Below are 21,384 nucleotides of genomic sequence, written 5' to 3'. Positions count from 1 at the left end.
CTGGCAAATTGTTTGTATTAGAGTTTTTTGTGGTTTTTACATTTGGGGCACATTTACTATGGGTTGAATATCGAGGGTTAATTAACCCTCGATATTCGACCATCGAAGTTAAACCCTTTGACTTCGAATATTGAAGTCGAAAGGATTTACCGCAATTCGTTCGATCGAACGATCGAAGGAAAAATCGCGTTTGATCGAATGATTAAATCCTTCGAAGGATTTTAATCCATCGATCGAACGATTTTCCTTCGATCAGAAATTGCCTAGAAAACCTATGGGGACCTTCCCCATTGGCTAACATTGGTGCTCGGTTGGTTTTAGGTGGCGAAGTAGGTGGTCGAAGTTTTTTTAAAAGAGACAGTGCTTCGACTATTGAATGGTCGAATAGTCGAGCGATTTTTAGTTTGAATAGTTCGATTCGAAGTCGAAGTATCCAAAAAATTACTTCAAAATTCGAAGTATTTTTCCTTCTAATCCTTCACTCGAGCTAAGTAAATGTGCCCCCTGATAAATCTCATATTTTAGAGCTTTAAAAAAATACATTAAAGCTACAATTTTTTAGACATTCATAAAAAAAGATATTCAAATGTCAGTCAATAGGCCCCTTAATGTGAAAGAATATGGAACAGCTCTTAAACTGTAGCCACACTTCTTTCAAACCCCTGTTTCCCATAATTAGATTGGGGGGATGTTATAGTCAACGCTAGGGCAATAGGGAAAAGCACAGAGAAATAAGCATTCAAGGGTGAAGTAGTGTATAGACAAAAATTCTCTGATGAAATTTTTCAAGCATATTATCAGTAGACTATATAAATAATCTAATGTCATTTTTCTTTGCTTACGTAACCAGTTACAGCAAGCACTGAATCAAGTTTAGAGAGCCTTCAGATTTTTAAACATTACATTTTATCCCCTTTTGAAAGATTATTTCCCTGGCTGGAAATATGAGGAACATAAGTACTTAATGCACATTTTTTATTTTAGATATCTCATTAGTGAGTTTATTAACTAAACAATATTTTGGTCTTAAAGTAGGCTTGTGTGAACTTGGAAGCATTAGTCTGCTTTACTAAGGGCTCTTACTGATGAGCGTTTGAAGCTGCGCTCCCCTGCGTTCTGTTTTTCTGCGTTCAGCCGCAGGGGAGCGCAGGAATAGATGCATTTAGCTTTTTTCAATGGGGCTGTAGTCACACAGGCGCGTGCAGGCACCGAATGCAGGAAAAATGCAGCATGTTGCGTCTCAACCTGCGTTCGGCGCCTGTGTGAGTACAGCCCCATTCCTGCTCGTCAGTAAGAGCCCTAAGAGATGATTAACTGGTTCTTTTGGTAATTTTGGTAAAATTTAAAGGGTGCAGGCTCCAGGCTTCCCATAGCAGTCTGCATCAATAGACACAGTGTACGTGCATCTGCACTTGTACTTGCAAAGAATTGCACACACCAGTTATTCAATCCCTGAGCGCAAGAAATGATAAAACTATAATGATGATTTTCAAAAATGGCCACTTGTGTCTTATATCGCAATTTGCACACTGCACTTGTGGTCATAAATGAGCCCTAGTGTACTGTATATTCCTTAAATAACTGAAGAAAATGGCACTGGGACAGACACCTGCAACAAAAGGATAGGTAAGTGTCCTTTGACATACTGTAGGGACATTGAAATAGCTGATATTGTTTCAGATATACATAAAGCAACAATAGATAAGGTTTATCCAGAGCTTTTCTCACACACGACTCATGTTGAATTCGCCTGATGAGTTAATATCTAATTAGGAGGGATCCCTTATCTTCTATGCAGCGCTGCTTGTTTTAAATGTTTTTATTTACATATGGCATGGGGATAAATAAATATTGCTTTTTAATCCAAGTTAATTTAGCTAATTTGTGACCTGTCATATCGATTTATTGGTGGACTATTGGATTGGAGTAGAAGTCCCATTTTGTACATATATATTCATCACTGTGTTGTGGACACTCCAATCCTATATAGCCTACCAATTACTTACAGTACAAAATATATCCCGCTTGAATGGTTTTGCTTTTAGAATAGAAATATACTTTTAAACCTACTGTATGAGCCACATTCAAATGTAATAGAAGTCGGAGAGCAACATAAAACTGTAAAAAGTGCCTAGGAGTGCCATATGTGAGGTGTTATTGGCTATTTGGTAGCCCCTTTGTGGACTGGCAGCATACAGGGGCCTCGATTTGGCAGTAAACCTGGTTTTAATGCAACTAAAGCTTGCCTTTAAGCCAGGAATTCAAAAATAAGCACCCGCTTAGAAGCCATTTGGAGCAACATGCAATGGGTGAACAACATGTTGCTCAGAAGCCACTGGTTGGAAATAACTTAAGTTGTTCTTAATTCTTATTTTGCTTTCTTAGTGGTACAGTTTATCTGAGCCAATTATATTGTGCACATGGAATATTTGACTAGTACTTTATTCGAATTTATCATAGACTTGAAGAATTGCTCATAATGTAGAGTTTGTATTTCATTTCTATGCAGATATGGTGAATCCAATGATAAACTGTTCCCAGATTTTTTATTTTTGTAAGAGATGTGATCTAAGTGTTTATGAAAGAATGCTACTTGGCTGAGTTCACTTCTCTGGAAGAAAATATGATTGAAAACAGAAGCATTGAAGGTACACCATCGACTTCTAAATAAAATATATACTTTATATAATGTGAGTCTTTATTTTCACAGTTTTCTTTTGAACGAGAGAATTAAAGAAAGTGCTTTAAATAAAATCTCTGTAATAATGCTGATAGAAATATTAGATCTTCACAAATATGCATGCCTTGAGGTTTATAGCTTGCAGAAGCATTATCCCAAATATATCATAGGTGTCGCTATTCATTTAGTTCTTTCAGTTTACTTTTAGGCCCATTTCTTTAATTACGCTGTGAGATTACATTTAAGTATGTTTTACTGATGTCAGAGCCAAGGGAATTTTTTGCTATGCATTTATATATTCCAGAATCTGAAGTTTGAGGTTTCTGAATAACTAATGTGCCTTGAGGATGAAGAAGTTCTGTTCCACTAAGGCTTCCTTGACTTGCTGTTGACAATATAGAGAGGTCTGGCAGCTCCCAGAATATGTCTGGTTTGGGTATTCCAATGGCCATGCAATTAAGACGTACAGTAGACCCTACCCTTGCATGGAGAGTCTGCGGAGGCTTGTTTGTAATCCTTGGAGGATATGCGACAACCACAACTGAAACAGTAATAGCTGCCTCACCTGCATAATTCTTGGCCTTACACTGGTAGTTTCCATGGTCATGTATTGCTGTTTCTTGAATAACCAAAGTTCCATTCTCAAGTAATTTGTATTTCCCTTGAACTTGTGGTCTCTCAATAACATAACCACTTGGCAGTATCCAGGTAATACTTGGTCTAGGTATTCCATCAGAAAGACAATGTAAAGAAAATACTTCTCCAATAATGCTTTTAATGGGTCCTCTAGGGTGTGTAAGGATATTTGGCTTTTGACCAACCTCCAATATAATAAGCTTTTCAATATAGCCCACTTTATTTCTAGCTGCACATCGATATCTTCCTGCATCATCTTTGGTTGGGTTGTAAATAATAAAAGTTCCATTGTTTCCCACATGGTATTTAGAAATTGACGGCCCACTTAAAAAACGTGTGCCATTTGGCAGAAGCCACATTATTTCTGGAGAAGGATTTCCCTCAGCAAAGCAGTTTAATATTGTCATTTTGCCTGGCTTAGCAATAACTTTTTCATTAAATGGATTTTTGAACATTGGCCGTCTAAGCATCTCCAGTACTTCCAGCTGAACCACAAGCATGCTTTCACCTCCATCATTGCGAGCAACACATGTAAATTCTGCTGTATCTGAAGGCCTTATGTTCCGAATTTCTAAAGTTCCATTTTTGTGGACCACTATCCTACTCCCGTGGTATGGCACAGTTATATAAATATTATCTGGCATAATCCACATAATCTGAAGTGGGGCAGCCCCTTCAGCTGTACAGTCAATCAATTTTCTAGAGTGTTTAATGGCAGTGTCCTTGATTATAGTTTTGTTTGAATATAGACCATTGATAATTGGGGGTTTTGCATGGACCTCTAATTTGAGAAGCTTTGTGTCATCACCTGCAGGGTTGCGTGCTACACACATGTATTCCCCTGCATCTAATAATTTAACTTGGTTTACTGTCAAAGATCCATTTTCATGCAATAAATATCTGTCATGAGATACAGCTATCATATCACTTGAGGGAAGCAACCAAAATATTTTTGGTGTTGGTTCTCCATTTGCCTCACAGTCTAAAACCACACTTTCTCCAGCCTTTGCTTCATAGCTTGTCTTCATATTTAATTTAATGTGTGGAGCAGCTGTAACCACACTTATGTGAACCTTCATTTCATCTCGTCCCAGTTTATTTTCAGCATAACAAGTGTAATCACCTTCTTCGGCTATGCCTACTTTGTTTAGGTACAAAGTTCCATTGTCAAAGAGAACATATCTCCGTTTTCTCCTTCCACTATCATCAGCTAGGAGAATATTATTTATCATGGTACCGTCCGGCAAGCTCCAAGATATTTCAGGCAGTGGAGACCCTGAAGCCTTGCAGTCGACTTTAAAATCTTTACCATATGGCACTTGCTTTGTGAGCTGTTGTTTGTGAATTTTCGCTGGTTTCATTGTCACACTGACTTTCATCAATATAACATCATCACCCATTTTATTCCTTGCCACACATAAATAGTCTCCTGCGTCTTTATCATTCACAGAATCCACAAATAAGGAACCATTTGGAGATACATGAATTCGAGTCCCCATTCTGAAAAAAAAAGGTTGATTCATTATAATATTTAGTATTTTCTTATAATGTGTTTAATTCTGTTAAGTCACACTTTTGTCTTATTTCTATAGCACTATAGTAAATGTATTATACTGTGTATATATATATATATATATATATATATATATATATATATATATATATATATATATATATATATATATATATATATATATAATATAATATTGTGATTGCAGTGATCTTGCAATAATTAGAGATTAGAGTCACTAGAAAAATATTACCAATATATTTAGGCACGGCAGTGACATGTCAATATAAGTACAATGCATCTGCAGTCTACATTGAACTATGCCAAGAAAAGTACTGTAGTTATAGTTATACTGGTGCTAATATGTGGCTATTTTAAAGGAGAAGGAAAGCCACAGAGGCATTTTATTGCCAATAGATTAGCTGCAATAATGCAAGCTAGAATGCTATATTTATTCTGTAGAATGTTTTACCATACCTGAGTAAAAAGCTCTAGAAACTCTCTGTTTGTTTAGAATAGGAGCTGCAGTATTAATGTGGCGTGACATCACTTCCTGCCTGAGTCTCTCCCTGCTCTGGACTCAGATTACAGTAGAGAAGGGAGGGGTAGGGGGAGAGGAGAAAACTGAGCATGCTCTTGCCCAGGGCAATGAGGTTTAAGCTGAAGGCAGGAAGTCTGATACAGAAGCCCTTGTGTACGCAATAGAAGGAAAGAAATGCAGTGTTTCATTTGACAGGGGACTCAGAGCAACATTACTTGGGGGGTTTACTGGTATATTTAGATGAACCTTTCTGATAAGGCTTACTTAGTTTTAACCTTTCCTTCTCCTTTAATTGCTACAGATTGCTTATTGCTGAAGAACAAAGACACAAAATTTGGTCCCTATGCTGTGGGGTTTGTGCCACCTCCATTGTGAGTTCAAAACTGTTTGCATCCAATTAATAGGTGCAAGTCTGGTGCATTTTTATTGCCACTCACTGTGGAACCATGAAGCTACCACTAGGTTCAGGATGGTGTAGCTTCAGGGTTCCCAGTGTCAATAGACCCAAATCCAGGGTCAATAAGTAAACCCTCAAATACAGCAACTAGCCTACTTAACATATTAAATATACTAGAGCATTTCTGAAAATATGCACATTATATTTTGCTTGTAACCTTAAGCTTCTAACAACAACTAATATAATAAATGCTGCAAAACAAAACATTTCTTTAAATCAAAATGGTTTTTAATTATGCTTGTGAGTAAACAGAGGTTTTACCTGTGCCACTGATCCACCACTGCTTTTGATGGCAGTCGCCATATTATCCTTGGCTTTGGTTCCCCTGTTGCAGTACAGTTTAGCATGAGTTTGTCTCCAAAGTTCATCTCAGTAGCTTTTGGAGATGCCTCAGTTATTTTAGGAAAAGTATCGCTTTGCTCCACTATGAGATTAACCACTCTTCTTTCTGACCCAGTTGAACTGGTTGCAATACATTCATAATTGCCATTGTCTGTTGAAGCCACATTTCTTATGTATAGCGTTCCATTAGAAAAAAGAAACAGTTTTGCATTTACATATTGCAATGGTTTAACTTTTATACCAAAAGCTACCCAGTGAATTGTAGGTTTAGGATTTCCTTTAGCTGTGCAAGGAATCTTTAGATTCTCACCAGTAGTGGCTAGAACAGTCTGCCGTTTTTCTTCCACAATAACTGGAGGAGCAGCAATCACTTGAATCCTTACTGTAAAGGTATCATCTCCTGCTAGGTTGGTAGCTAAGCACCTGTAAATCCCTCGATCATATATGGTTGCATCTTTGATTATGAGCGTGCCATCTGGCTGCACATATATCTTACTATTGCTTGTAGGTGTTCCAAAGCGAATGGTCTCATTTTTCAAAGTCCATGTAATTGTGGGAAAAGGTCTACCTTCAGCTTGACAGTTTACATTGATAGTGTTTCCTGAGTGAACTGTAATCTCTCTTGATCTCCCCTGCAAGATCCTTGGGGGGTAAGTTATCACTGATAGTGTAACAAGCAGACGATCTGAGCCAAGTTGATTACTGGCCACACAAAGATACTGTCCACCATCATGTATGCCAACGCTTGAGATGCTGAGGGTACCATTGATAAAAACCTCCATTTTGTTTACTCGTCTTGTTTTCGATACAAAAGTTCCTGTAAAAAAAAAAAACATTATTAGTAATTATTGTCTGTGTTTTTAATTTGCTCTGACTTGGTTCAACTATGTATTGCTTAAAACTTTTATCATATAAGCCAGGGTTGGATGATAGAGGTTAACTGGCTAGGCTTTCTTGCTTCAAAATGTGGCAATATAATAAAACACTGCATCTGTCTTGTCAGGGTTTTGGCAGAAATAGCTGCAAAGTATCTGACAAATTCCAATGTCATGTGTCTTAATGGAACTTTGGCAAAACAGGTTAGCAGGACAAGCCATTCTCTGGCTTATAGGCAGTGACTTGGATGGCAGAAATAGGGAAGCACCTTGGAGGTAGATTTTTATAACAGCTCATGCAGGACCAGAAAAAAGCAATGCTGAATAAGAACAGTTTAGAAATGTTGCATCATGTCAAGTTAAAGTAGACTCCAAGGGGCAAATTTACTTACCTCCGAAGTTGCGGCAGCGTTGGCTTTGGGCGCCGCTAATTCACTAAAATCTGAAGTTGCGCTCAGGGAAGCGAAAGGTAGCGAAGTTGCACAAGCGTTAATTCGTCAAGCAAAGCGAAGTTACGCTAGCGATGCCTAATTTGCATACGTATATGTAGCAGCAAATACATTACACTACACAGCCTGGGAAAGCTTCATAAAATAAAATAGAGGTGTTATTTTGCCCTATACATGTGCCCACTGTATAGTTTAGGTGCCATATGTTAGGAAATGTAGGGAGGAAGGAGGGTACCCGCAAAAAAATTTACAATGTTTTTCAGCCTATCACCCTTAAAAAGTAAAAGACGCCAGTGTTTTTTGGGACATAGAAAAAAAAAAAAATAGAAAAAAAGCCCTATCTACTCTATTGCACTTTGCCTGGTCTGAGGTGGCGAAGGCAAGTCTGGCGGAAGAGGTAACGTTCAGTAAAATGCACAAATTAGTGAATTAGCATAGTTACGCCCCTTCGCCATAGTGCATAACTTCGTCTGGCATAAGGGTGCGAAGTAGCGCTAGAGTAGGTCCACTTCACTAGCGAATCTATGCCAGCACAAATTTGGACACATACGTTTTTTCATAAAAACACAAGAACAGGAGTAAGCACAAGAATAGGTATTCATACAACTACAATTATATTGCAGTCAAACTGAATATTATTGCAGGAACAAGACAAAAGACTGTCACATGTTTTCCCTTAAATAGGGCAGTATTTCAAAGGTGATGGTAGTACATAATGACATAATGAATCATTATACATTTATGAAGAATTTGTAATTCTTGAGAAAGCAAGATGCCAATTCCTGGCACAAAGAAACCATAAATTAATGAGTCAACATAGCTCCTTATAGATCCAGATCACACATGCTATATTGTGCAAATAATATCATATATTATATATGCAGGTATGGGAAGTATTACCTGGAATGTTTGGGAACTACATTTTTCCCCACATATTTGATCACACACTGCATTTGAAGGTTAAATGAACCCAGTAGGATACCAATATGGATATATGCAACTATCATGGCATTATTATACTGTTTTATTATTACAGAAAAAGGCAATTATTTTTAATAATTATCATTTGCTACCATATGGTAGATGGAACTTTCTGAATAATAGGTTTCTGGATAAGACACCAAATTATTGACAAAATTAATACACCTATGCTAGCATACCAATATAGCTCACCTGAAGATACTTTTGTCCAAATAATTGTTGGTGTTGGATTCCCACTGGTTTCACATGGGATGAAAGCATCAGAATTAGCCAATGCTGTGAAACTTGCTGCTTTTCCTCCAATTATTCTAGGCTTTGATCTACTGTTTTGTGTTGTAGAATCTGTTCTGAGGAGGTTAGCTGTGGTTGTTGTCATAGCCACTGGCTTTTCTAATCCGATTTCCTTGCCATGCTGCTGTTTAGCCAATGAAGGCTTGTCGTTTTCAGAATATTTAATCTTTTTGGTTGTTGTAATGCTTACAGTTGTTTCTGTCAATTCCCAATTAGAATTATTTTCCAAACTCTGAATCTTTTTTTTCTCTGTAAATATAGATGGCCTTTGAGTGGTTTTCTTTACTGGTAGGGGAGATTGGACGGCATCTTTGGTAGTAATCTCATATGTTTGTAAGGTTGGAACCAAAGTACTTGGTATAATGTCCAGGTCATAGGGTACATTGTTTTTTGTCTCTTGTTGAGTGGTCATAAAAGTATCTTGGCTAAATGTAGTCACTGCTTGCTCATAACTAGTAAAATACTTTTTCCCCATTTGATTAATATCTTTCATTTTAGACTTTTCATCTAAGAATAATTTCAGTGGATTTGAAGTTTTAGTCCAAATATAATTTTTGATTGTGGGTATCAAAATACCATTGGGTTTGCTAGTGTAAAATGAAGTATGTGGATAATTATTAGTCTTCATTAAAAATTGTGGAATTTGAGTAATTCCCTGAGTTTTGGTAATTTCTTTTGGATAAATGGCCCTACTACTGCCTGCATTATCCTTTAGTTCTGAAGACCTCAATTTAGATTGTGTGTAGTTGGAAATGTTGGATCTTGGTAGTTTCCACATGTCTAAATTTATTTGTTTGTTTAAAATTGTTTTCTTCCGTGGTCTTTTTTTCAAGAATTTTCGCTTAGCTGCCTTGTCCACAGTTAAGGGCGATGCTGGAGATGTAAAATGTTTTGATTTTGAAGTAGGTGTAATAATTTGATATCCAGATGTGGTAGCAGTATTATAACTGGCTAAATGAAAGGAGTCTGTCAAAATTATGTCTGGTACTAGAGTTGTCTCAGTCTGCATTATAGTGACACTTGTTACTGGTCTTGATGTACTGTACTTTAAATTGCTCATAGATGAGCGATTGGCTTCTGTGGATGTTTTTAACATGGGCGACGTAAGAGTTAAAGATGGTTTTACTGTTGTATTTGCTGTTAGCTCTGTATTTTTCCTTAACTTCTTTAATATCTCCTTTTGAATATTTGGGTTGTTTCCAAACAGTTTGTGCCAAGGAATCTTTCTCCTTAATACTTTTGAAGTAGCTCTAGGTTTCGTGGTGGATTTAGCTGTGGTAGAGAGTAAAACTTCTCCTTTTCCCACTGGCAGCTTTGTTGCTTGAGCATGTGTTGTCAGGTATGTTTTTTTTGTAGTGTGAACCTGCTGAGTAGGTACGGTTGGCATGTTTTCTTTGCCGGTTTCAAGTGTTATTGAATTATCAAATTGGGCAAATATTCCATGATTATTAGTGATAGTTATATTTACTTTTTTTGTTGAATCTTTTTGAGTAGAGGTCTTATTCACAAGTGGATTTGATGTGGCTGTGGTCAAAGTTTGCTCAGTGGTTTTCAGAACAGAAGCATTTCTTGAAGAATAAGTAGAATGCAGTATTTGTTTTTGTTTACTTGGTTCTAAACTTGTAGAATAGGTTGTTGTTGTTGTTATTTCTTGAGTATAGTCTTTTAAATTTGACTTTGAAAGTGAAAAGCGAGACTTGATATCTAGAATGCGGTCTGGTCTTACAATTCTTCTTTTGCCAGAAATTCTTCTCCGTCCATAACGTTTTACTGTTGGCATGTATGGTGTGACATCTTTTACTATCTGAATCTGTTGATGTGTAATGATTTTGGAGCCTACTGGAAATTGTGGTGAGATTATTTTTTGTGTAGTGTGGAAGTAGATGGGACCAATCTCTGTTTCTGAAAGAAAATGTTTGGCAGCTGATTTGGTTGATGAATCAACATTTGCCTCTTCAGTTTCATTTTTCTCTATGAAATGAGGTACTTTTTTAGTTGAATTCTTTGTTTGTATTAAAGTCTTTGAATATAGCACATTTTCCATGAAAGGTTTAGAGGTTGTTTCAGGTATGTTTGTTTCTATTTGTACAGTGGTTGAGGAATGACCAAAATCATAAATGTCTGTGTTATTTACCAAAGTTGAAATAATATATGACTCTTTAGTGAAATCTTTAGTGACAAGATCCTGTTGTTCTCCAGATATCTTTGAAGGTAGTGTACTCTTGACTTTGTCTTCTGGTTTTACTGGTGCTGTACTGACAAATAGTTTAGTTATAGGATTCAGGGGCCTACTTTTTGTTTGGTTTGTATTCAAAGTATCTTTATATTTGTCCAACAAAGTTTGCTGTTTCTTTATAACAGGTGTAGAAGTTTCCTGTAAATAGCTTTTGGTTCCCAAAACTTTGGTTGAAAAAACCAATGTGTTAGATGGAGTTGTTTGAAGTTTGCTTAAAACATATTGAGAAGTTTCATATACGTATCTAGGTGTAGTTGGTTGATAAGGTATTATTACTTCAGTTGTAAAAGGTAGTTTTGCATATGGAGTTGACTGAGGCTTGCTTATAACATTTTGAGATGTTCCTTGTAAGTAGTTAGATGTAGTGGGCTTATAGGGTAACATACCTTTGAGTCTAAAGGGGAATTTTTCATATGGTGTTGTTTGTGGTTTGCTTATTACATTCTTAGATGTTACTTGTAAGTAACTTGGTATAGTTGGTTGGTAGGTTAATCTGTCTTTTAGTGTCAAAGACAATTCATTTGGAGGTGTTGTTGGGTTATGTATAATACTAGGAACCAAACTACTTGATATATTTAATTCTAATGGGGTTTTCTTCAAAACATTTGGTGAGCGTAAATTCAAATAATTAGAAGTAGTGCCTGGATTAGTAATTATGCCTTGTGTATAAATATGTGAGTACTCTGGTATAGTGTAGTCTGTGGTGCCTTGCTGAGATTTAGTATGAGCATAACTAGGTATTGCTGGTGTTGTTATAAAATTTGGTACTGTGGTATATATGTAACTGCTGGTAGATGATGGACTAGTAATTACTGTTTGCGGTGTAACCGTTAGAGAATTAAATGCAGTTGTTAATTCATTGTTATTGACATGTGGCCTTCCATGGTGAAGATTTTCTGTATTTTCTAATACAGAGGTAGTTGTAACATCCTTTAATGTTGCATACAAATCATTAGAAGTTGCTTGGGGTTTTGAAATTAGCTCTATGAATGTGTTATTTAACAAACTATGTGTTGTTGGTTGAAATGGAGCACTAACTGTTGAGTCTGTATTTACCACCTGATTCTCCAAGGTTTCTGTTTTGATTCTGTTTGGACTCAATGCTGAAATTGTTTTTGTTGGTTGTGTCTGTGTCTTTAATGTTATAGAGTCTGTAATTGTTTTAGTTGTAGGTGCTACATTTAATATGGTAAGAGATGAATGTCTTGTTGTTAATATAAAGAACTTTTCTTTCACTGGAAGAAGTTCTTCACCAGAGGATTCCTCCAGATCACCTGATGCCCTTCCAATAGTATATTCTTCTTTTAAAGAACTTTCAAATATTTTGGTTTCTATTTTGGGTTTTCTTGCATTTTGTTTTGTTTTTTCTAAGATTTCTGCCCATCGTAAAGGATCAATCTTCCTGTTACCCTGAGTAAATTGTCGTCTCTGTCCCCTCAGTCGTCTGCTTATTTTATTTCTTCGTTGAATGCCTATATTCCTGTGTTGTTTTGCACCCTTTCTAGAAAAAATATGTCCAGATTGGATGTGTACAGGGAATTGCTTTTGTTCTGTAACTCCCATAGCTGACTGTTTACTAAGTTCTTCATTATCTTCATTTCCAGATCCATCATCATTTTCGGTTTTCTTTATTATAACACCAATTTGTCTCTCTTTAACTAGAACTCTGTGTGTAAGTATATCAAGTCCATACTGATTAGCTGCTAAACATCTAAAATGGCCACTGTCTCTTTCTGATATGCCTCGTATTTGCAATGTCCCATTAGCCAAAATTATCTTGTTCCTTGAAGGTTCATACAACACTGAGTGATCTGGCAAAATCCAATTTACAGATGCATCAGGAATACCACTTGACCCACATGGTAGGTTAATGTGATCTCCATTACTCACTGAAAGCTCAACTCCATTGACAAATTGTTCTTCAACATAACCATTGATAACAGTAATTCTGAAGGCTAGAACATCCGCATCAATATAATTAGTAGCAATGCAATGATAAACACCAGTGTCAAAGCTGTCGGCAGACTTGAGTATAAATTTCCCACTTTTTGTGATTGTTATTCTCCCCTCTTCACTTGCATATGGTGCCCTAATTTTACTTCCATCAGGAAGAAGCCACTCGATAGCAGGAGTTGGTTCACCTACAACTTTACAATCTATTTCTACAGTTCCTCCAATTACTGCTGAATATTCTGTTTTTGTTTGGTTATTCTTTATTATCATGACCCAACCAGTTTTAAAAAGTTGTTCAGGACCATTAGGCAATGAAATATAGACATCAACCATATACCTAATGTGTAATGTGCTAAGAGTTGTCGCTGTTCTATCTAATTGTAGTACAACTTCATCCTGCATCAACCAGCTTGGTTCAGTTCTAATTTCTGCTTCAATATCAGTAAAGACTTCATCATTTGTTGCAGATTGTTTGTATTTGTAACTAATAAATGGAGTTTGTGTAAGTAGGAGTTCTCGTTTGAGTTTCATTGGAGTATCACTGTACATTGCCAGTATGCCCCATAACTTTTGAATATGATCATAGTCTATGTTGCACACAAGAAAAGAAGAGAATGTAGTCCTCATTGCTGAATAATCTGATTTTGTATCCATAGTTAACTGGGACATGTTTGTTGGTTTTTGAACACTACAAGCCAAATTTGCTTCATTTCCATATTGGTCAGTCATATTTAGGATAAGGGAGCCCATAGGTGCTACAAAATCTTTCGACGAAACAGCAATAGATCCTCCTTCTTCTGTTGTGGTAGCATTTTTTACTTTAAAGATTTCATCTATGGTTGGTTTAATACATGCCAGATCTTCAGATGATATTTCAGTAAGTGTTTTTGCATAATTTTTTCTTGGAGAAGCACAAATTGGACATTGTTGACCTGAACGATACTTCTTGCATTTCATTTTCTCTGAGGAAATACAGAAATGCATTATCAATACTGAATATATGCATAACAAGAATTGCAAACTCATATCTGAATACAATAATATGTATCTGTAATCTATTAAGCAATCGTCTATATTTGCACACTACCACTCTGTCCTCTCTGACCACCAATTCTTAATCCCACTATAATTTGCACCCCTTTGCTTTCCTAACATCCTTTACACTTCTACCTCTACAATTCCAGCAAATGAGCCTCCTGCCAACAGACATATCAACATCAACTCAGTTCTCTTCCCTATACTAATTTCTTGCCATGCATTAATCATGCATTAATATCCCTTAATTCCTGATGCCACCATATTGTAGGGATTAGTGATGGGCGAATTTATTCCACAGGCACGAATTTGCGGCGAATTTGCGCGATTTGCCGCCAGCGAATAAATTTGCGAAACAGGTGTGAAAAATGGACTCCGCATAAAAAACGGACGCCGGCGTAAAAAAACGGATGTCGGCATCAAAAACGGACACCGACGTCAAAAACAAGACGCCGTTTCGCGAATTCGCCCATCATTAGTAGTGATGGCTTAGGTAATATTTCTCACCTGAGAAGATGGTGCTTTTCACCTACAGTAGTTTTCTGAATTTATTCCCCCTTACTTTTGGTACCAATGTTTATACAGTGATCAAACTTTTTGAGCTCAAGTTGAAACCTTTTCAGTTGAAGGTCAATCTTTGACCAAAGACCCCCCCTTGTGTTTCAGGTCAATTTTTTTTGCATCTGATGCACTCCATTTACTTCAGTAAGGGTGTGGCTTCACATGCAAGATGGTTCAGTTAAGCTTATCCCTACTGTATTATTTTGTAGTTAAAAAATTATACATTAGGGGATTAAGTGCTATTAAAAAGAGATTATAGTACCTCTAGTTTGCTGTGCCCAATCTTTTAGCCACTGAAGTCTACAATCACAAGACCAGGGATTTCCATGGAGATAAATTTCTTCTAATTCAGTCATATATGAGAACATATCTTTTGGTAGTGATGAAAGCTGGTTATCAGAAAGATATATTTGTTTTATAGATGACGTTTTGAATATATCTATATATCGCAAAGTCAGAAAAGTATCTGTGTGAAGTTGTCTGAGCAGGTTTCCTTCCAAATGGACCAGTTTTAGTGATGTGAGTCCATAAAATGATTCAGGGTTTATGAATTCTAGTTTATTGTGATCCATGTGTAGCCTCACCAATTTCTTAAGTCCGTGAAATGTATTTTTGTGGAAAAATTTCACTTTATTGTAGCTCATTTTCAAAACCTAAAGGAATAGACACATTTAATGAATATACATTAAAAGCGCAAAATATAAAACAGCAACCTGCCTTACCTAAAAAGACTTTCACCTTTCTCTCTAGGTGCAAATGGGGAAACCTTTAGGGCAAGGGCACACTAATTGGATTGTCCACTTTCCTCTACAGGCAATAGAAACACAAATGTGTGTATCTTTGCATGAAATTCTCTTTGTTCAGCTCCACACAGGCCTGCGCCAGGCCTGTCAATGGAACTACGGGGGTGTGTGCATAAGAGAAGAGCTACTTTTATCCACCCCAGTGAAAAAAGCTCATGGAGGAAAGAGGGCAATCACTTAATGTACCCTTGGCCTTAGTGTTATTTAACAAGACTGCGTAGATAACTCATTCATTCAACATTGTCATCATCTTGTGAGTAAGTCCTTCATCTTTTTAACAAACACAAGCAAATTAGGGAGAGGAAGAAGATGCAGCCCACATAGGGAGACAGGCAGTAAGGACAGGGCTGGGTTTTGTCTCCTGCAGAAAGCAACAAATCTGGGGGCAAAATGAGAACTAAGGGGCGTGCATTAGTAGATACACAGGCTGACCTGTCTCGTACTGATCTGAGGAGCAGGTAGTAAAGAGCCTCTCCACTTTCATTTAGCCAATCTGTCAGGACAGATAATCCTCTATCCACCAGAATCGCTGGTTCATGTGTTAAAATGGCCCCCTGACTTGCCATACAGTACATGCCCAAAAGGGTGGGCACTATGGTCAAAATCTTCCAAATTATTGGACCAAATCTGGCATGTATATAGAAGATATGTAGATATATACAAGAATGTAAGAAAAATCACAAATGAATTACCAACAGGTGTAATATGAAAGTTGAAAACAACAATTGTAGCATACAAATGTTGAAAATGGTCAATAATGACAACTAAAGTTATATTCCTGCTTTTTTTATTATTATATTCTTATGTAAAGTGACAAAAAAAGGTAAGCAGTTGCAAGGTTATATGTCCAGGGACTATACATTTCATAATTTCTATAAATAGATATAAAAGAAATATTGCTAGCTATTGGAAAAAAATGGTGATTATCTATAACAGTAGACCAAACAAATAATGTTTTTTGGTCTGATTAACCCCTAAACCTTTACCTGTAGTGAAGACAAGTCATTAAAAGCTCTTTCGTGAATTGCTTGGATCTCATTGCTATGCAACATCAGCAGCTCCAGTTTCTGTAAACCAGAAAAATCAGTTTCTTCAAGCTTGCTAATGCTGTTATATCTGTGAACAAACAGACAGATTACTGGTTAGACTCTCAAGTTAAATCTGAAGACTGGAAACCTATAATGCTTACCAGGCAAAAACACACAGCAGTAGTATAATATAGGAACAGTGGTGAACTGTATCTTCTCCAAAGATGCTTTTTATATGGAGATCAGCAAATTTCCCAATCCAGTAGCTTCAGGTAACGTAACATTTTTTCTACTACTGTGGCTGCCGGTTTTTCATTTATACATAATGAAAGATCTGCTACATGCAACAGCTGATAGCCACCTGCTTTGCCTTAGCTTTTAACATTTGCTAAAGAAGCAATATTTTGCTCAGGACTCATGCTTTTATCATAATTACAGGTATCTAGCTGTTTGGTGAGCAACATCTATGTTGTTTTTCATTTTTGGATGTGGTGAACAACTGACTTGGACAAAAAAAAATAAGCTGAATAAAACTAGAAGGTCAGTAAAACTTGGACAAGAAAAGCCTGAATAATGTCTGGCTGGCTCTTATTTATCTAGACTAAAATTCTAGAACTCTTTGACAAATTGTCACCTTATTTTGTGAATAGAGTACCAACATTATCAAATGTAATGACTGTCTTTACCCAATTACTTTTCTATGCAGTGAAACACAGATATAAGCAGATTTTTTTCAATAACTGTCCTCAATGAAAAGCACCCAAAAATAGTGCGTCTACCTATAAAATCTGTCTATATCATTTTTAGTAAATACTATTTTGGGAAAATGTATACAGTTGCACTGTATACAATAATTTTTCTGTGATGGTTGACAATGTATTAAAATTGTGTATATATATATATATATATATATATATATATATATATATATATATATATATATATATATATATATATATATATATATATATATATATATATATGGAATCTAGTGCTGCAATGTGTTATATGCAAGTTTTGTGTGGCAGATATATCTATCTGCCAGTTTGGTGGGCTAAAAATATTCTCTTGAATTAGGACAGGGTTAGGGCAGATGTTGAGTATCCTCCATTATAAAAAGTGTATGGTCAAAATATTATGTGTGATTTAGTAATGTTGGTAGATATGGGCTGGTTGTTTCAGCAATAAATATATAAGTATATAAAATAAGAAGACAAGTATTTATAATAAAAAATTATCAAAAAGGAATAAGTAAAAACATTTCTAGAGAATTAGAAAAGGTAAACAAAAACATTCTAAAACAATACATTTTAAACAATTTAAAAGTTACTTGAATGTTTACTGTCTATAACATAATAACATAATAAAGGATTTCCCATGTGCAATATACAGCATGCAGTTATTGAAGTCTCCAATATAGAGATTACTCTATTCCACTGTTACTGTATAAAAGATTGTGCTTTAGTGTGTACGGACTTGGAACGTCTGGACATCATTAGTTTTTCTCTAGTTGTTAAATTGCATCATACTAATGTTTCACTTTAAATTCATCATTCCTTAAAATGTTCATTCACCTGGGGCCTATTATTAGCTATTATTTTAGTTCTTTAAGAGATCCTTTCATCTGTCTAGAGAAAGACTAACAATGTAGGGGACTTAGAAACCTTCTCTCGATTACTTTGGACCGCCTTGTGCCTGCTTAAGTAAATAATATATAATCTAAATGTCTCAGCTCAGAACTGCCAACTCAGCAATGTGCCAAAAGACGGAGAAAACTCACAGTCCATATTGATTAGAAACATAAAGAAATTATTCATGTAGAATACACTACAGGAAGCCTTGCACCTGTGAATATTAATAATTCTTGATTAGTTCTTGACTACTTTGTCCACCTATGATTTATTACTCAAGTTCTATAAGTCACCAGTCAAGGAAAATAGATTTTCTCTAAAATGTTTACAGAAGATATGACACAAACAGTCAAAACAATGGTTGTCTCTTAAAAATAGAAAAAGTATTTATAATTTTTCCGAAAGAGACAGATCTACTCAAAAGCACCTCTGCCTTTTTCTTTTCAGGCCGTCAAATGTTTTTAATACTGAACAGAGCTGAAAATTATGATCACATGTATCCTGCCATAAAAACATAAAGAGTTTTGTCTGCCTCTCGGAAATGAAACTGGAAATTCATTTTGGCTCAGTAGGTTACATAACAGAAAATATGAGTAACAGTGGCAGGGGACAACTTATTAATAGTAGGTTCATATAATCCTGTGTTATACCTCTGTGCTGTACATATGGCTAGTCACAGCAACCTATGATGTTAGACTTAAGTGAGTGTTTATATTTGGGCCTCTTTTGATGAGGAAAGAAGCTTCTGTGTTCACCATGAGGATGTACTGTAAATACACTCAAGAAGATGGGAATGTCTGGGTGAATAAGATAAGAAATACCTTTGAAGTATTATTTCACTGGCAAAGGTTGATGTATCTCATGTAAATCTGTTCCTGACGCCAATATGCATATTCCTTCACTTATTATTTTCCAGCCTGATTATTACAATCTCATCTAATTTGTCACTAATTATCTTGCCAAAAGAAGCTGGCCAAAAGAACAGATCAGCCAGTGGATACGTAATGGTCTAAATGGAAACAACTTGGTTACCCCTGCTTGCAAGATACTAACAGGTTATTCCAAGCAACTTCCAGTATAAGCTCTGGCCTTGACCCCTTAAATTCAAACAAGTGGTAATATTTGGACAGTTAAATTACACTAACAGAGATGGGTGACAATTTGCCATACTTCACAGAATTTTCATGGATTGTTTGTGCAAAAATGTTTCTGAGAAAATTGAAAGGTGACAGAAGGGAACTTTCAGAAAAAAAGCAGGTAAATACTGCTCTGGTTAAGCTTCATATACATAAATGATTTCTAAACCCCTTTTTTTTGCTTAATGATCCAACAAACAATACAGTACGTTGTTCCTCTGCTTTCAGTCTTCTAGCAGATGTGATGGAGAATATATGGAAGAAATAAAGTTTAGAAAGTGCACAAGGCTTTAGTGACAGGTAAAGGTGCTTCCTGGGATATAATAATTTAAGATAAAACACATGAGCAAAGTAAAGTAAAGAAAGTAACAGAGACAAAGTAAGAGTGGTGAAAAGTTAATGCATACGTTCCTCATACACGTGTACTCTCACATTTACTGTACATATATTTTCTTATTGTGGATAAACACAGTGTTCTGTCCTAGTTCAAAAGACGTTCTTCATACTGCATTGTTTGAAGGAGCAAGATTGCATTGATTGTATGGGCTGGTGTATTAAGTCTGTTGGCAATTAGTTTTTGGTCATTTAGTGAATTTATTACACTTCCTGGGACTTGTGGGATACCAGTTTATCTTTCCTATATTCTCCAATCCCTTTGTGCATCTATACCCCTGCTTGACCCTTGAAGCTCCCATAAGTTTTTCTGTTGATTATTCGTACATGGCTCCAATGATATGATGGCGTTTATTCTATGTTCAGTATGAATGAAGGGATGACAGCATCACATGTATTTCGTGCATTGCTAATTTTGCATCTGCACATTTTGTGTGCCATTTAATTGTTATTTTCAGCCTTCTTAGAGACAATATTGGAGCAAAGCTGTTTTATATAGTATATCTTATAATGATTATGGATCTCCTGTAGCTTTGTGGCTGCCAGAGAGGTGTAGATTTATGAAAACACACCCTATTGCAGTGCAATGGCAGCTTTATGTGCACCTTTGTGCAGTGGCTCCTTAATATATTAAGAATGTTATATAAAATGCTAAAATACAGAATATATTAGATGTATAAAAATCATATGTTACTGAGCCACATTTAAACTGATTTTTTAATGTGGGGTTGGACAGGTGAAGGAACATTAGTTACATATTAATTATATGACCAGTCGTGTATTAATATACATGAACATTTGTCTGCAACATCAGAATGATGCCTTATATTCTATACTGTATGTTTTTCTTGTATATAACATAGATTTTATGACTGATGATTAGTAACACACTGCAAAAGGAAAACATGTGACTTGTCTTACTTACCCTAAATTAATGCGTTGCACATATGTATTGACCTGCTTAGGGATGGCGGTTAGATACCTAAATGTGCAGTGTACCTCTGTTGGAACATAGCAGGCACAGGGCTTAGGGCAGGCTAAGCTGCACTTGGAGAGAAATGAAAGGCAAAAAGTCACAAGAAATCCAAGTAGACAAGGATGACTTCTGTCTATCGGTTTCATCCTTCATAAAGATCTTAATTCACCATCACTCTGATGAATCTGAAAGACAATACACAAAATATAAAATATTCGTACAGTTGATAAAATATTTTATGATCTAAAATGGTAGGGAGTTTAATATCGAACATGGTCATAGTTTACCTGGTCCTATATCCATAGCATCCATTGAAACAATTTGTTTGGTTCTAGTGGATAGTGAAAACGGACCTAATATCAATACAGAGGCCAATAGTAATTTTGCAACAAAAAAATAACATTAAAATAATCCAACATCAATGGGAAACAGAAACACTGAGATCAACTTTCATGGAGATGCAGTGGACAATAAATTAGGACAGCTACAGGGGATTGCTGGAAATAATTAGCAACAAGCAAGGACAGCAGGTGGGGTAGGGCTAAAGGTCAGGGTAGATCAGCAGTATGGGGGTGGTGGGCAGAAAGGAAAACTGCTGAAAAATAGGAAATATAAAAATACTTAGGGTTCAAGTAAAACTAAAAAGTCTAAAAACTGTTTAGCAACTGAATTTGTGGTGGTTTAATATAACTGAAATTAAAATATGTTGCAGGGATTTAAAAACTCTGAGGGTTCAAGTAGCTTGATGACATTAGCACTTAAATCAATAAACATATCATCATAATTAGCCTGTTTCACTGATATCTTTGAACTACTCACTTTTCTTTTGGAATCTCACACAACTATGGTATATTCGACCGCAGTACTCAA

At 36.0% G+C, this 21,384-nt stretch overlaps 1 protein-coding gene across 1 annotated transcript; it reads right to left on the bottom strand.

The window, feature by feature from the left end:
* Nucleotides 1-2,658: 2,658 nt before the first annotated feature.
* Nucleotides 2,659-20,714, bottom strand: igsf10.S (immunoglobulin superfamily member 10 S homeolog). Its single transcript, XM_018265764.2, has 6 exons — nucleotides 20,464-20,714; nucleotides 16,337-16,466; nucleotides 14,810-15,200; nucleotides 8,664-13,913; nucleotides 6,086-6,983; nucleotides 2,659-4,816 (listed from the first exon to the last, which is right to left on the bottom strand). Exons 1-6 carry the CDS (start codon nucleotides 20,658-20,660, stop codon nucleotides 2,899-2,901), a joined length of 8,784 nt encoding a protein of 2,927 aa, XP_018121253.1. The 5' UTR covers nucleotides 20,661-20,714; the 3' UTR covers nucleotides 2,659-2,898.
* Nucleotides 20,715-21,384: the final 670 nt, after the last annotated feature.

This window comes from Xenopus laevis, chromosome 5S (assembly GCF_017654675.1).
Source record: "Xenopus laevis strain J_2021 chromosome 5S, Xenopus_laevis_v10.1, whole genome shotgun sequence".
Lineage (NCBI taxonomy): Eukaryota > Metazoa > Chordata > Amphibia > Anura > Pipidae > Xenopus > Xenopus laevis.
Note: the sequence above shows the minus strand (reverse complement) of the source record. Positions and strands in the feature narration are given on the sequence as shown.